The sequence below is a fragment of the Aedes albopictus genome, chromosome 2 (assembly GCF_035046485.1).
Source record: "Aedes albopictus strain Foshan chromosome 2, AalbF5, whole genome shotgun sequence".
NCBI classification, from domain to species: Eukaryota; Metazoa; Arthropoda; class Insecta; order Diptera; family Culicidae; genus Aedes; species Aedes albopictus.
The window spans coordinates 431,719,977-431,735,699 of record NC_085137.1 but is presented as its reverse complement, the minus strand read 5'-3'; the positions used below and the strand labels follow the sequence as shown (position 1 = coordinate 431,735,699).

Below are 15,723 nucleotides of genomic sequence, written 5' to 3'. Positions count from 1 at the left end.
GAATATGCAATGTTCCGATAAAACTATCATAAAAACAAATAAAACCAAATAGAATTAGGATTGTTACTTGGGATGGCGTGCTCATAGTCCGAGTTGTCGGAACCAACCTTCACGCTGAAGTCGCCGATGAAGATCTTGATATGTATCACCTTCCGGAATCTCATCCACGACAACATTCAGTTGGCTGTAAAAGTTCTCTTTGTCTTGCATTTCGGCAGCATCGGTTGGCTCGTAACATTGGATGATGGTAAGGTTTCAAATCCGTGTTCCGAAACTGGTTACAATTATCCTCTCATCAATAGGTTCTCACTTCATGAACGCAGCGTGGGCGTGAGCGCTTAGCAGAAACTTCACGATAGCGAGAAGCGTGTAGCGTGTTCGCCTCGTAGGCCAGAGTATAGCAGAATTTGATGCGACGCCAATCTGCACGCAGAAAAATGGCGCTTGTTTAAAACAATAAAACGCACGGTTGATTTTCAAACTGAGAATTTACTTATTCCAAAGTTATATTGGAAAGTGCAGTGGATGCGTCAAAAGGTCCCGGTCCTGACATGATCCCACCTATGTTCATCAAGCAGTGTGCTCAATCTTTGGCATCACCGATCACTTCGATTTTCAATCGTTCATTGCTCGAAGGAGTGTTTCCAGATGCTTGGAAGCTGGCCTCTATCACCCCAATTCACAAGACTGGCAGTATGCACAGCGTTGAGAATTATCGCCCGATATCTATACTAAATTGTCTCGCAAAAGTTTTCGAGAGCCTAATGCATGACGCACTGTACCCAGTTGTTCAGTCTACGATATCTGATTATCAACATGGTTTCGTAAGAAAGCGATCTACAACAACGAACCTCATGGCATACACTCACGCCATAATAAGCGAGCTGGAGAAGAGTAACCAAGTCGATGCCATCTACGTTGACTTCTCCAAGGCATTCGACAAAGTGCCTCATGAGTTAGCAATAGAAAAACTAAATCGCCTTGGGCTTCCGTCATGGATTATTCGATGGTTGAAGTCCTATCTTTCGATGCGCAAAGCGTTTGTCAAAGTACATGACGCTAAGTCAAATGTATTTGACATTCCCTCTGGTGTTCCACAAGGCAGTCATCTTGGCCCGCTTATCTTCATCCTTTTTATCAACGACCTGTGCAGCAAACTCAACTCTAACAAGCTTCTGTATGCTGATGACTTGAAGCTTTTCCGCGTGATTAAGTCGCTTGTGGACTGTTGTGCTTTGCAAGCTGACATCGAGTGCGTGTCACGCTGGTGTAATGTGAATGAATGCAGATGAACGTGTCGAAATGTAACGCGATCACGTTCACACGTCGCCAGTCTGCTACTACGTTTGTTTATTCCCTCAACAACACGCCACTAAAAAAGGTTAGCTCGATTAAGGACCTCGGTGTGGTGCTTGACAGTAAGCTTCGATTCCATGATCATGTCGCGGTGACATCTGCAAAAGCATTAGCGATGCTCGGATTCTTGCGCCGCAATACAGCTCAATTCGATAATGTGTATGCTTTAAAGGCCTTGTACTGTGCCTTAGTGCGAAGCGTACTGGAATACGGAGTTCAAGTCTGGGCACCATACTACGATGTTAATGTCAACCGTATCGAAAATGTCCAGAAACGTTTCATAAGGTATGCTCTACGGAATCTCCCATGGAACGACCCGGTTCAACTGCCTCCCTACGAGCAACGATGTGCACTAATAAGTCTACAACCGCTAGCAAGTCGTCGAATTATGCTGCAAAGACTATTCATTTTTGATGTCATCAAGGGCAATATCGACTGCACCTCCCTTCTCGAGAACGTAAGACTCTACGCGCCTACTCGTCAGCTCCGAAATCGGCAACTGTTGTGGATTCCTGGCCACCGCACTAACTATGGACTGTTTAACCCGTTGGATTTTTGTTGTAGATTGTTTAATCAAGTGTGTGACGTTTTCGATTTTAATATAAGTAAACTAGTTTTTAAGAATAGGATTAATTTTTTTTAAAACAGTCTGTGTGACAATTTTTGTCAGAGATGTAGTAGCAATTAGCAAATAAATAAATAAATAAATAAATATTCAATTGTTTTCATTTAGAGTTTATCGATAAAAACAACCGATTACCATCATTTCATATAATGTCAAAAATCTCATTTGCTTCAACAAAATAAAAACCATAAAAATGGTCCGAAAGCACTCACACATCTATAAAATGCTTACCCCAACATCGCCACAACGAAGAAGGTGTAGCAAATCCATCACGCCAACTTCCAAGTGCAGCTTTGGCCGTGATGGATAACGCGCAGGTACTCACGACAGCATCCACAAAAAGTTGATCGGTTTCGCCTTTTTTGTCTTTTTTTAAGTCGTTCTCCTCCCCATCCACTTACCGACGGTCTAAAAATAGATTTCCGAGCTGCCGCAGTTGCTGCCGTCACCAACACAATCACATTCCGGGTTTGGTAGTGGCAAAAGTGCAGTCGTTTGAATCAATCCATTATTTCATGTTGAAAATACCATATCTCTGTTTGTTTTAACAAACTGTCAAAAATTTCGACAAATGAAAATATTTGTATTATCAAACAATAGAAAAGTTCAGTTTAAACTAGAAATCAGTTTGTCGCTATAGTAAACTGAAAAATCGGTTGATTTGAACTAGAATTTAATTGTGTTTACAATTTATTTTTCTGCGTGTGTGTTCTCCAAAGTTAGGCCAACGGACTTCGTTCAGTTCTAGGATCTCAAGATTCAAACGACATGGCTCATTGACTACTTGTGCCAGTTTACCCTGCTGGGCTAGGGTTAATACATTCCATGTTCCAATTCTTGTCCGTTGTTTCGTGGTAAAAGCCGTTGCCGTTGAATCAGTTCGTAATCTTTCATTTTCAGTTTATGTAACGGTTTTTGGGTTTCGAGAACAGTATGTTGTTGGCCTAACCCAAGTAACTAAAAGTTCAGATAAGAGGGTACTTTATTAGCTAAGCAGATTGTTCGAGGATGCTCATTAGCCTTAAGCAGCTTTATTTTTAAGTAATTTTGGAGCTTGAAAGTTCACATTACGTAGTTGGATAGCCTGGTAGCAGCTTCTGACAGAACACCTGTTGATGGTGTAGTGATTTATGTCTGTAATTGCTGATAATGCTGATTATTATATTTTCCCACACGTCGCTCTCCTATGTAGACTTGAACAGGATTCTCCTGCGTGATAGCCTGCTGACTTAACGCTGCGCTGCTGAAGACGCTTGAGAAAGTCAAGCTAATTTCACTACTGTTTATGTGTTCAAAGGTAGCTGCCGAAAGAAAATCGATTCAAGTCAGACTTCATCCGTTATTCACTCAATCGTAACTGTAGTAATGTGGTACAGCCTAGGGCTCTCACGCAGCGACTATTGATTCGAATCCAGTGGGCGACATGTTTTTTTGTATTATTGTATTATTTGTATTTTTTGTATTATTATTGATTTGATAAATTGAAATTTATCTTTTATTCATGTAAGTTTTAACAGTTATTTTCTGCAAAAAATGACATTTAACCTTCATTGGAACACAATGCTACTGAACTGAACTTCTATAAACTTGAAAGTTCCGACAAAGTTCCGAGTAGCATCTTAAGGCTTTCTGGCTGCTTAAGAGGCTAACAATGAGCCTTGCCGGAACTTGTGTCCGAAGTTCCAGCAAGGCTCATCGTTAGCCTCCTAAGCAGCCAGAAAGTTCCATTCGGAACTTTTTCTGAACTTCCCTGAACTTGAAAGTGCATTTTGCCATGGGAAGCGGAGCTTTTGGTTACTTGGGAAGGTCCTCTACCCACCGTAGTAGGGCTGCCAGGAGCATTTCACACAGACGCAGATGTCAGAACAGACGCTTTTTGAGCCGCACTTCCGATGGAGTCAGAAGGGCAACAGTGCCCAGGCTGCACTACCAGCTAAGCACACAACTCTTAACTGGCGATCTTTGTCATCGCTTGACCCGTGGAAGCATGAGGTAGGAGCTTGTGAGGACCAGATCTATGTTGAACGCTGATATATTTTCTATTGCATTCTGTGATGTTTTATAATCCCTACTGCTAAAGCTGAAAACTTTGTTTTATTATTGTTTCACGTTACAATGTATTGAAAAAGCAATCTCCAGTAATTAACTGTTTAGTACCTAACTCAAATGAGCGATAAGCTATAAAACGGGGATTGTCAAATTCTCCTTAACCCTTCAGGACGCGCGCCGTTGTAAAAAGTACAACACTACCAAAAACCTCACTCGCCTCGCCGTACATAGCGCGAGCGCGATGCAGATTTAAAATCAAACAGACGCGTGTCCTCAAAGGTTAAACTGGTCAATCTGATCAAGATTATAGCCATATCTTTGAGCACGAGTGCATATTCGACTCCGCTTTTAAATTGAATCGTACGTCTTAATTGAAATTTGTGTTACATATTACTTGCAGATAAAAAAGCTTGACATTTCCCAGAAATCTATCGATTGTTACCATCAAGCCGAATACACACACTTGGGATTGCGTTCGTCTGCACGAACCCACATAGCCAATACAGTCCATATCATGGAAGTAAAGTACGATTAGATAAGATAAGCCAAAATCACACTTGTCGGGGAGGTACGTACATACTGCAACAGCCGCAGCAGCAGCTATGAATGAATAGGAACGCATTACGATACGAGAACCGGTGAACTAGGCACTGCTACTCCAGGCTGGTGGTCTTCCTTTGAAATCCAAGCCGGTAGTTCGTTGTGAGCCACGCAGAGATTTCCCAGCGAGGGCGGAAGTGCATCTTCGAACCCCTGAGTTTGTGTGCGTTTGTATTCATGCAGGCCAAAGGTGGTGATTAAGTGCCCGGCCGATAACATTGCTGTTAACTAGTACCTGCTGCTATCAGAGAGGTAAGTGAATCAGCTCAGTTGCAAACGGTGGCCATTGTGGGCGAATGTTTGCTTCCCGGGTCGGACTTGGATTGATTGACTCAGCACTGTGCGGTTATGAAGTGATTTGATGAGTGTTCAGTGTCAATATTTGCAAACCACATGAGTGCCAACATGCAGGTCAGAACAGTACATCCAATGGTGTCCAGCAAAACTACATCTACAGCTAATGTTCTATATATTGGATAAAGGGATAGCATTTGTAGGGTTCAACCTAGGGTATTCCGTACTTTTACGTGGATGTCGTTACGCATCACCAACCGTGCAAGGATTAGCCACCTTAAACTACTACCAGTCCCAAAGCAATTTAGCATATTGTAGCTGAAATTTCCCAATCCAATTCCAGATCTCCTGTCCGGTACCTGTTGAGAGAAGGTGACCGAAATGTCGCACGACATGCTGAACATCGTTGTGGTGGGAGATGGTACTGTCGGGAAGACTTGTCTGCTGCATGCCTACACGGATGAAAGCTTCAAGAATTTCTATCAGCCAACCATGTAAGTGGCCGAAACCGGAACCGGTAGCAAGGAATGCTGATTCTCGTTTTGCTGCGCGTTCAAGTGGGAATCGATTGCCGTCAATTTGTTTCGTTTGAAACTGGAACTCCGAGAAAAAGGTGTAAAATTCCCTCAAGCTTTCGGTGCAAGCATGTGTCACTGAAATGCTGTTCAATCGGGCGTTCAAATTTTTCAACGTTATGATGATGGCCGGCAACGATACTATTTCAATAATCAAAGCGCGCAATCGATTGGTGTGTACTCTAGGTGTGTATTCACTCATGATTGTTTTCTAATCTTCAACCTCAGATACGACAAAGAATCGATAGAAATGACCTTGGACGGACAGCGGCACACGATACAGCTACACGACACAGCCGGTCAGGAAGATTATGATCGTATACGTCAACAGTTTTATAAGAAGGTAAGTATGGTGAAAATTATAGCATAAATTCATTAATTGATACAAGCAGGTACTGTTGTCATCTAGAAAAATGGAGTAATTGTTTAGTTTAGTATCTACTCTATATTCTGGAATTAAACGGGAATAATAGACCACGGCCGGAAATGCTGCATCAAGGGATCCGACAGACCATGAACAGGGAAATAGCAGACCAGCTTCGTGCGGGAGAAGAAATCCATTTGAGTAGCGTAGTGATGATCCACTTTCTGATCCACCTCGTTGTCGTATACTAGTAATCGATCTTGAAGTAGCTTCGAAGACCGTGGCGTCTACGGTCGACCTCCCCTTGCGGAAGCCGAACCAGTTACTCAAGAGACCATCTACACCCTCGGTGTGCCTTAACAGTCTGTTGAGGGTGATCTTTTCAAGCACTATGCATTACGAAGCATTTTTTCTATCTGTATTAACGAGATTTTTAGCCCTAGGCTAGTTCATCTCGGAACCCACGCTTTACTTCCCATCCGAAGGTGTAACTCACATTTTGTGAGTTTATCGGGAGTGGGATTCGATCCCAGGCACTCTTTGAAGAGGAAATTATTCAAACTGGCGCACAACCCCCATGAACTCACACATCTACGGTTAGGAATTTAATATTTAAGGACTGCTCTTGCTCTCATGCTCTCTTGCAGGCTCATTGTTTTATGCTTTGCTACAGTATTGATAAACGGGTCACATATGAAAATATCACATCGAAATGGATCCCAGAACTAACCGCAGAGAAACGAATTCCGATTGTGTTAATAGGTAAGTTCTAACTGATTTGCTCGTAAAACCAATAGACAAGACATAGAATCCCAACAATATCCATCTCTTTGCAGCCACGAAATTGGATCTCCGCAAAGACATAAACACCGAGGTCAGCACGGCCCAAGGAGAAAGGCTCAAACGTACGATCAACGCTAACTCGTTTGTGGAGTGTTCGGCGAAACAAAACATAAACGTGAAGCTTGCCGTGGAAGAAGCCGTCCGAGCGTGCTTCCAGGGTGTACCTGAGCCGGAAAAGGAAGACCGGTGCTGCGGGCTGTGTTCCATATCATAGGTTAAGGAGTTCTTATGTTGTTCTAGTGATAACTTGGGAAGCGGAATCGTGATGTTTTGTATTATGTTTAATTGTTCATTTAATTTTATTGTTTTGTATTCACAAACAGCTACCTTGCCCTGTTTGATAGTTTTGCCTTTCTCGTACACCAAGGTGTACCGAAAGGCTATATGTTCACTCCAAAAACGAAAATTTGATAGAGCCTCCGGAGGGGTCAAGTGTTATATACCAATCGACTCAGCTCGACGAGTTGAGATGATGTCTGTGTGTGTATGTGTGTGTGTGTGTATGTATGTGTGTGCGTATGTGTGTGTGTGTGTGTACAAAAAAGGTCACCTAACTTTTAGATAGTAAACATCAACCGATTTTAACGACCGACGGTTCATTCGACGCGGAATCTGGTCCCATTGTTTCCTATTGAAAATGGTCCGGATCGGTCCAGCCGTTCCGGAGTTATGGCCATTTAGGTGTTCCGGATCGGTACCCCAGGAAGCGGCCAGATATGAAAATGCAACAAACCCAGGCATGCGACCCACCAAACCACGGCATTTTCGATTATTTGATGAACGGGAAGTAGGAAAATAGTCTCAGACTATATCTGAACCGGTAGTGTTCCGGAACCGGTTCCGGGTGTCCTGCCGGAAGTGGGCAATAAAAAAATTGAGCCAAACCCATGCATGCGACGCATCAAAGAGCGGCTTTTTCGATAAACAGATGAACGGTAAGCAGGAAAATAGTTTAATACCTTATCTGAACCGGTTGTGTCCCGAAACCGGTTCCAGGTGTCCCGCCGGAAGTGGCCAAATATAAAATTGAACATAACCCATGCATGCGACACATCAAAGAGCGGCTTTTGCGATAACCAGTTGAATGGTAAGCAGGAAAGTAGTTTCAGACCATATTTGAACCGGTAGTGTTCCGGAACTGGTTCCGGGTGTCCTGCCGGAAGTGGCCAATAAAAAAATTGAGCCAAACCCATGCATGCGACGCATCAAAGAGCGGCTTTTTCGATAAGCAGATGAACGGTAAGCAGGAAAATAGTTTAATACCTTATCTGAACCGGTTGTGTCCCGAAACCGGTTCCAGGTGTCCCGCCGGAAGTGGCCAAATATAAAAGTGAACATAACCCATGCATGCGACACATCAAAGAGCGGCTTTTGCGATAACCAGTTGAATGGTAAGCAGGAAAGTAGTTTCAGACCATATTTGAACCGGTAGAGTTCCGGAACCGGTTCCGGGTGTCCTGCCGGAAGTGGCCAATAAAAAAAATTGAGCCAAACCCATGCATGCGACGCATCAAAGAGCGGCTTTTTCGATAAGCAGATGAACGGTAAGCAGGAAAATAGTTTCATACCGTATTTGAACCGGTTGTGTTCCGGAACCGGTTCCAGGTGTACCGTCGGAAGCGACCAATTAAAAAACTGAACTAAACCTATGCATGCGACACACCAAATAGCGGCTTTATCGATAACCGGATGAACGGTAAGCAGGAAAATAGTTTCAGATCATATCTGAACCGCTTATATATTAAACTGACGAAGTTGAAGGGGTAAATTAAATTGAATGCATCTGACGATGACCGAAGAATAGTAGGTCGAAACGCTTAACAAGCTGTTTCCGATATTTGTCACCGATAATTACCAATCAATCCACAAATAACATATCTGAATCGGTTGTGTTCCGGAACCGGTTTCAGGTGTCCCGCCGGCCAGTTAAAAAGGTGAACCAAACCCATGCATATTTATAAAACATCAAATCATCAAAAACGTTGGATAACCAGATAAAAGGGCAGCAAGAAAATAGTCTCTGATCACACCTAAGATTGCCAGCAGTGTTGCAGAATCAGGATTGGATGCATCGCTGAAATTACGAGGGTGAACAAAATCAATGCAAGCGATAAATATGCGTAAAAGAACAAAATCTTAACAAAAATTGAAGCGTTCTTGTCAAATCACACCATTTTACATTCCTGAGACGTAATTATACAGTAGGATGAATCAACGTTGTATGGAGAAATTTTTCATTTTGAGGAAGGGCACAAATAAATAGGGGAAATCGGGGTATATCCCTTTTTATACCGACACCCCTTTTTTTACCGAAACCATTGACTTTTCTGCTAAACTTTTAATGCATAAGTATAAAGGAACAAGTCATCGTTCTATTTTTCAAAGGTACCATTCATATGCCTCCGAAATAACCTAAATATCATTGAAATTGAAATATGTTTTTCATATGGTGAAATTCTTATAATTTCAAAGCAGCAGAAAATAAGGTATTACGAGTGTTTGAGCGTGTCCACCATAAAAACAAGTGAATTGCTACCTTTTCTGCATGTATACGTAGATTTAGCAATGGATAAATTATTTTATTTGTGATTAGCATTTACTCGAAATATAAATTTCAATGTTGTAGTCGATTTGGGGCGAAATGAACTCTGGCAATTACAAATAGATGTTGTACACGCATTGCATACTGTTAGACGTATAAAAGTGTTTGAAAAAAAATCAATTGGATTATTTTAGCCAGAAGTTTTATTAATTAACTTTGATGTTATGTTAACTCGATGGGTGTCCATTTCGCCCCGTATCTTCTCTGCCAGCCCTAAAAAACACACGATTTACATTTCATTATTTCTTCACAATAAATACATTCTACCTGTTGTAAATGATTGAAATACGTAGGAAACAAACTAAAGTTGTAAGCCAACTGATAATATGTTAAGGTTTTCTCTGTTATGCAGGTCTAACGTACTCATTTGCTTAGGGTGTCCATTATGCCCCTAATCCCCCTTAACCAATACATTTTAAAATTTTAAAGTGAAATTAGAGTCCTCCAGAAAATTTATTACCAAACCCGATGAGTTAAGCGGATTTGCTCATTGTTTGGGTATTTTTTCATCAAATACATTAATTATTTATCAACCCTACTCCCCCATTGATAAGTCAACGAGCACTGTGACAAAAATAGAAAATATGATTTGTTCAGGAACACTTCGGTTTATGGCTCTTGAGTACTATTCGACGAGAGTAGTAGTAGTATTCGACGAGAAAGGCACTATCACCACTAGGTGGATTAATCTGGGTTTTTTTTTTATAAAGTTAAGAACACATACGCTAGAAAAAACGTAAATAAACTAACGATAACACGACAACCCGAAATACCTAATTCGTGAAAGAAAAATCCACCGCTCGTCCAAACTTTAACCCCTTCCCGCCCACGACTTCTTTCAATGTTTTGAATGCTAATAAATGCTTTGAATAAAAAGTGCTCGAACAAAAGTTGTTAGGAATCACTTCAATTTGTCGAAATCGTAAAAAAAGTTTTTAATTGTTTATCAATAGTTACTGATTGTTTATCAGTAGTTTCACTATTGAACCAGTAATAAGAGTGTAAAAGTACTCTAATAAGCGTATAACCTCTTCCCAAACGCTTTTATAACATATTGAAGTGAACTGCTTTAGGTGGGATTCGCCTAAAAGTGATGGTGCTCTACAGACACCATGAGCGTTAAAGGGTTAATATAATGCTGGTTTTCTCTATCACTAAGTCAATCGTTCAAAACGGGTTTGGTGGTCTAGTGGCTATCGTTTCTGATTCGTATGCAGAAGGTCCTGGGTTCAATCCCTGGTACGTCCCTTTCCTCCTACTTTGTACACTTCAAAAAATCCGCACATATTTATTGGCAAAAATCCATCTCACTCCATTATTACAATCTATATGCGCGCACATAAACGTTCTCCACGCAAGGTTGTACATAAAATCTAATAGTCGGATGGAAAATATGTGCAGCGGCATTTATATTCTAAATGCGTAATTTGAATTTATGTGCGATGCATTTATTTTTCGAGTGCAAAGCTTGATAGCAAAATTCTATGTGTGGGCATATGGAAACTAGATGCGGATTTTTCTTAGTGTATCTTTCTATCTACTTTCTTTCTGTCTTTTCTCTTCATATACAACTCATGTAGGGTCTAGGACCATTTGGGCAGGGGGACCTATTTTGGGCACTTGCTGCTATAACTCACTCAGTTTCAAACCGATTGACTTGAATTTTTGAACATGATTAGATACTATACGTACATATCTGATCGTACACGTTTGCTTCATAAGCAGATGGTCATGGGTTCGATCCCAGCACCGGCACTTTCGTCAATTGCTCTTTACCCCTGAGAGCAGCTGACACTGACCCTCTTCTGAGCCCATGGCTCAAATGAACCAGGATACTTGGACATCGGCGAACGGCAACCCATAATGGACCCCCAATCGGACTGGAAAAAGGAACAACCAACAGCCACACATCAACATCCTCGAGCTCATCATTCTACCATGATAGAGTAGAAAGTGAAAGCAGCGCAACGGCCACCAGTTCGATGTAGTACAATTATAAATAGAATACATTTAGGCGCTGTACAAAGGTATGTACAGCTTCCAAGGGGCTGTCCATTAATTACGTAAGGGATTTTTAACGATTTTTGACACCCCCCCCCCCCCCTTGTAAGATTTTTTGTATGAGAACCAACAAAATTTGTATGGCTCGTAAGGTTTTTCAAACCCCCACCTTCCCCTATAAACCCTTACGTAATTAATGGACAGCCCCCAATTGGAATCGCTCACGCAGTGCCCTAGTGGACAGTAGAGCTGTAAATTAGGTTAAGTGATTGAAGAATTCAAAAAAAAATCTGATCGTGTCCCAAAAAATAAGTCAATCTGTTCAAAATTGACTGAGTTATAGCAGCAAGTGCCCAAAATAGGTCCTCCTGCCCAAATGGTCCCAGACCTTATATTCATAAGTTCATAGCCACAGTTAGAACAGAAGCGGGCTAAAAATGCCACAGCACAATATCAGTCTGTCATATAACGCCTACAAGTTATGCAACCAAGCGAACTGTGCCGCTTTTCCTTCGAAGTAATAAACACACGATCTATCAACTACATATATCCCCTATACATGAATCGCATCACACCGACCAAAGGTGACTCCCAGATCTCACATTGTACCCTGCTAACAAATACCCCATCCATTTTGGTCGTGGGGACGCAGAGTGCTCTCGGTCTCTAGTAGCAACAACCATCATACTCTAACATTCCAACCAAGTGAGCTTAAACAAAATCCAATGTCCTAATTTAAAAATGTATGTTTTATATACCTCGAAGATATGAAAAGCTTGACATTTTTTTTTTAAAAGACACTACACCGTCTTCAGCCAGAGGCTGTACAGACTGAACATTACATACACGAGACAACGGACAACACACATAACACCCAGTGGCCCAATGGAGAATTTTCCGCTTGACGAAAAGTTTTCCCCGACTGGAGCGGGAATCGAACCCGCACTTCGAGGCTTACGAAACGCCTAGACGACTGACGCCGCTAACCGCACGGCCACGAAGCCCACAACTGTTGCCAGAAGTCTGTCAACTGTTGCCATCAATATGGATACACATATTTGGCATTGCGTTCGTTTACACGAACCCGCAAAACCAATGAAGGTTTCCAATTTTTTTCTAAAGGCTGTAATCCAGATCATGGAAGAAAGTACGATTAGATAAGATAAGCCAAGATAACATTTGCCGGAGGTGCGTACAAACTACAGCAACAGCTATGAATGAATATAAACACATTCGGATACGTGAACCGGTACGCTACGCACTGCTAGCTTCTCCATCCTGGATGTCTTCGTTTGAAATCAAAGCCGGTAGATCGTTGTGAGCCACGTAGAAACTTTCCATGGGGGGCGGAAGTACATCCTCGAACTCCTGAATTTGTGTGTGTATTTATGTAGGAGTGCCCGGCCGATAACGCAACACTGGATGTTAACACAGTGCTGTTAACTGGTACGTGCTGTTAGTGTTAGAGAGGTAAGTGAATCGCACAAGAAAAAAATCCTTTGCCGAATTTATGACGAAAAAGCAAAAAAATCATACAATGTTCCATTCAGTGGTTGAAAAGTGAAGCGTTTTTTTTTTGTTTCGAACGAAGCGAAATTTGTTCCTTTATGCTTTTTATTCCGAAATGGTAGCTATATGTTGGCCAGTATGCATCAGTAGGAGCAGGAGCAGTGAAAATATGAGTAAGAGTAAGGAACAATTGTTAAGCAGCGTGCACACTAAACGCTTTCAGCAATATTTTGCTGAATTTTGCCGAGCTCCAGCAAGGGTCCAGCGAGGGTCCAGCAAAATTTTTTGCTGAACTTTCAGCAAAATTTGCTGAATTTCAGCAAAACGTTACTGGTGATCAGCTGAGTTTACTGAACAAATCAGCAAATTTTTGCTGAATTCCAGCAAAATTTTTGCTGAAGCCTTCAGCTCGGCAAAATTCAGCAAAATTTTGCTGAAACTCTCAATCGATTTTTGGTGTGTGTGGTTCTCTGAATCTTTATCTAAGCCAGCATTACGGTAATACAATAGTAGTTTACGCAACAAGGTGCAGAATGACGATTTTTACAGCACGAGTCGTACATTTATCCAACGAGGCTTGCCGAGTTGGATAATTACGGCGAGTGCTGGAAAAATCGAGTTCTGCACCGAGTTGCGTACAACGTTTTTTGCAATTTCATAAATTACCCTTAAGGGTAGTTTTCAACAAAACTTTTTCATCAAACTGCACACTGATGTTCATAGACAATACTTAAGAAAATCTGATCATAATAAGTTAAACTGTGCAGTTGTCACAATTTTTCAAAACTGCGTCCCGAAAGCATCAAAAAGTTGACCAAAACTGAAAATAGTGCTGTAATGGTTCATTACGCAACGCAATTCAGTGCTGTAATGAATCATTACAGCACTGTTAATTTAGTGTGGGAAAGTAGGCCTTTTCCTGTCAGATTTGCGTGAGGTAAAACAGCCTATTACGATGAGAAATTGCAAAATAGTAGTTTACGCAACAAGGTGCAGAATGAAGATTTTTACAGCACGAGTCGTACATTTATCCAACGAGGCTTGCCGAGTTGGATAATTACGACGAGTGCTGGAAAAATCGAGTTCTGCACCGAGTTGCGTACAACGTTTTTTGCAATTTCATAAATTACCGCTAGAGTATAGTTTTTAACAAAATTTTTCATCAAACTGTTCACTGATGTTCATAGGCATGTTTAAGAAAGTCTGATCATAACAGGTCATACTGTGCATTTGTCACATTTTTTCAGAGCTGCGTCCAGAAATCATCAAGAAGTTGATCAAAACTGAAAACAGTGCTGTAATGGTTCATTACGCAACGCAAATCAGTGCTGTAATGAACCATTACAGCACTGCTAATTTGGTGTGGGAAAGTAGGCCTTTTCCTGTCAGATTTGCGTGAGGTAAAACAGCCTATTACGATGAGAAATTGCAAAAAATATATTATAGTACTATATAGTACTATATACTATATAGTAATATATACTATATAGCACTATATAGTACTGTAATAACTTTTAATACAACATACATACGACCAGGCCCGGATTTAAGGGGGGGCAAAGGGGGCAAGTGCCCCGGGCCCCCCGATGAAGGGGGCCCCCCAAGAATCCGAAATACAATTTATATTTTTCAACGAAACCAAATAAAATTCACGTGAATGAGCGTTTATATTTTAAACAAAGCTCCTATAGCCACAGCTGTTAAGGTGTGGATATTCAGCATGACCATACTAAGGGTGACGCGTTCAATTCCCGGTCGTTCCAAGAACTTTTCGTAAAGGAAATTCCTTGACTTCCTTAGGAAAAGAGTGTCTTCGTGTCTGCCACACGGTATGCACATACAAAATGGTCATTGACAAAGGAAACTCTTTGTTAATAACAGTTCCACAGTTACTGTGGAAGTGCTCATGAAACACTAAGGTAAGAAACAGTGTCCCAGTGAGGACGTCACACTAAAAAAAGAGCTTATAATAGGGTTCCTAAAGGTATCTAAACTATTTTTGGCCATTTACCCTCTAATACCCAATCCCGCCTTTAGACGGGGTATAGTTTGAGCATTTTTGTAATTTTTGTTTCGTGGAAAATCATTTTTTTTATATTTTTGGCTGATATTTAGGACTGTTCTGTATATCTCAAAATAGTTTTTGTGTATTTTAAAGCGTATTTACATTTTTTTTAAATCATTGAAAAATTGATGTTTTAGTCACCTTTTAGAAGTCATTGTTTATTTTGTATTGAAATGCTACAATTAACATATCTTCAATTTTTCCTAAATCATTCTATCCTTGTTTAGTAGTTTAAGGGAATCGAATTCACTCTAAAATTATTTTCCTTAAAATTACACGGAAAATAAAATTTTCTATGAAAAAAAAATTAAAATAATAATATTTCAACAATAATCATAAAATCACAAAATGTTTTCATCTCAAAAAATCCAAATTGGCTTCCAGGAAAAATATAAAACTGTGGGGATGTTCAAAAATAAAAATAAAAAAAATCAAAAACTGAAATTCACGAAATCGAGAATTAAAAAGAATCAGCTTCCAAAACATGTTTTAATTGATTTTAGATGACGAGAAATGATATTTAGATCAAAATCAAAAATTTGGGTATTGGAGGGTTAAGAATAATTCGAAATTAAAAGTTTCATAATTTTTGGTGCAGTATTTGAAAATATGCGATTTTCTCTAAAAACCCTTGAAAGTTCTTATCGAGTGGAAACAGTTTTCCGTGACTCCAAGTTGCTACAAAAAGTGTCTCTAAGCAGAGTGCAAGAAAGATTAAGCTTTTGATTAATTGTACATCAATATAAATTTCAATAGTTTCACAAATTTATCTATTATTTCACAATGATTATACAATTATACATACGTTTGTTGATTATGATTATATTTTGAAAACAAATG

At 40.5% G+C, this 15,723-nt stretch overlaps 1 protein-coding gene across 4 annotated transcripts; it reads left to right on the top strand.

Moving 5' to 3' along the window:
• Positions 1-4,625: 4,625 nt before the first annotated feature.
• On the top strand, positions 4,626-10,071 carry LOC109426838 (uncharacterized). Of its 4 annotated transcripts, none has more exons than XM_062853643.1 (5): positions 4,626-4,882; positions 5,268-5,418; positions 5,728-5,842; positions 6,511-6,625; positions 6,700-10,071. In XM_062853643.1, the coding sequence occupies exons 2-5, from the start codon at positions 5,306-5,308 to the stop codon at positions 6,918-6,920; spliced, it is 564 nt and encodes a 187-aa protein (XP_062709627.1). In that variant the 5' UTR covers positions 4,626-4,882; positions 5,268-5,305; the 3' UTR covers positions 6,921-10,071. The 4 variants fall into 4 exon arrangements, with proteins under 4 accessions (XP_062709627.1, XP_062709628.1, XP_062709630.1 ...); XM_062853644.1 differs by lacking the exon at positions 4,626-4,882 and adding an exon at positions 4,893-5,041; XM_062853646.1 differs by lacking the exon at positions 4,626-4,882 and adding an exon at positions 4,927-5,050.
• Positions 10,072-15,723: the final 5,652 nt, after the last annotated feature.

Excerpts from the sequence above, each read along its gene's own strand:
- LOC109426838 (XM_062853643.1), top strand. The coding sequence starts at position 5,306 with ATGTCGCACGACATGCTGAACATCGTTGTGGTGGGAGATGGTACTGTC. Across the intron at positions 5,419-5,727 it reads AATTTCTATCAGCCAACCAT|ATACGACAAAGAATCGATAG; the intron begins GTAAGTGGCCGA and ends CTTCAACCTCAG. Across the intron at positions 6,626-6,699 it reads AATTCCGATTGTGTTAATAG|CCACGAAATTGGATCTCCGC; the intron begins GTAAGTTCTAAC and ends ATCTCTTTGCAG.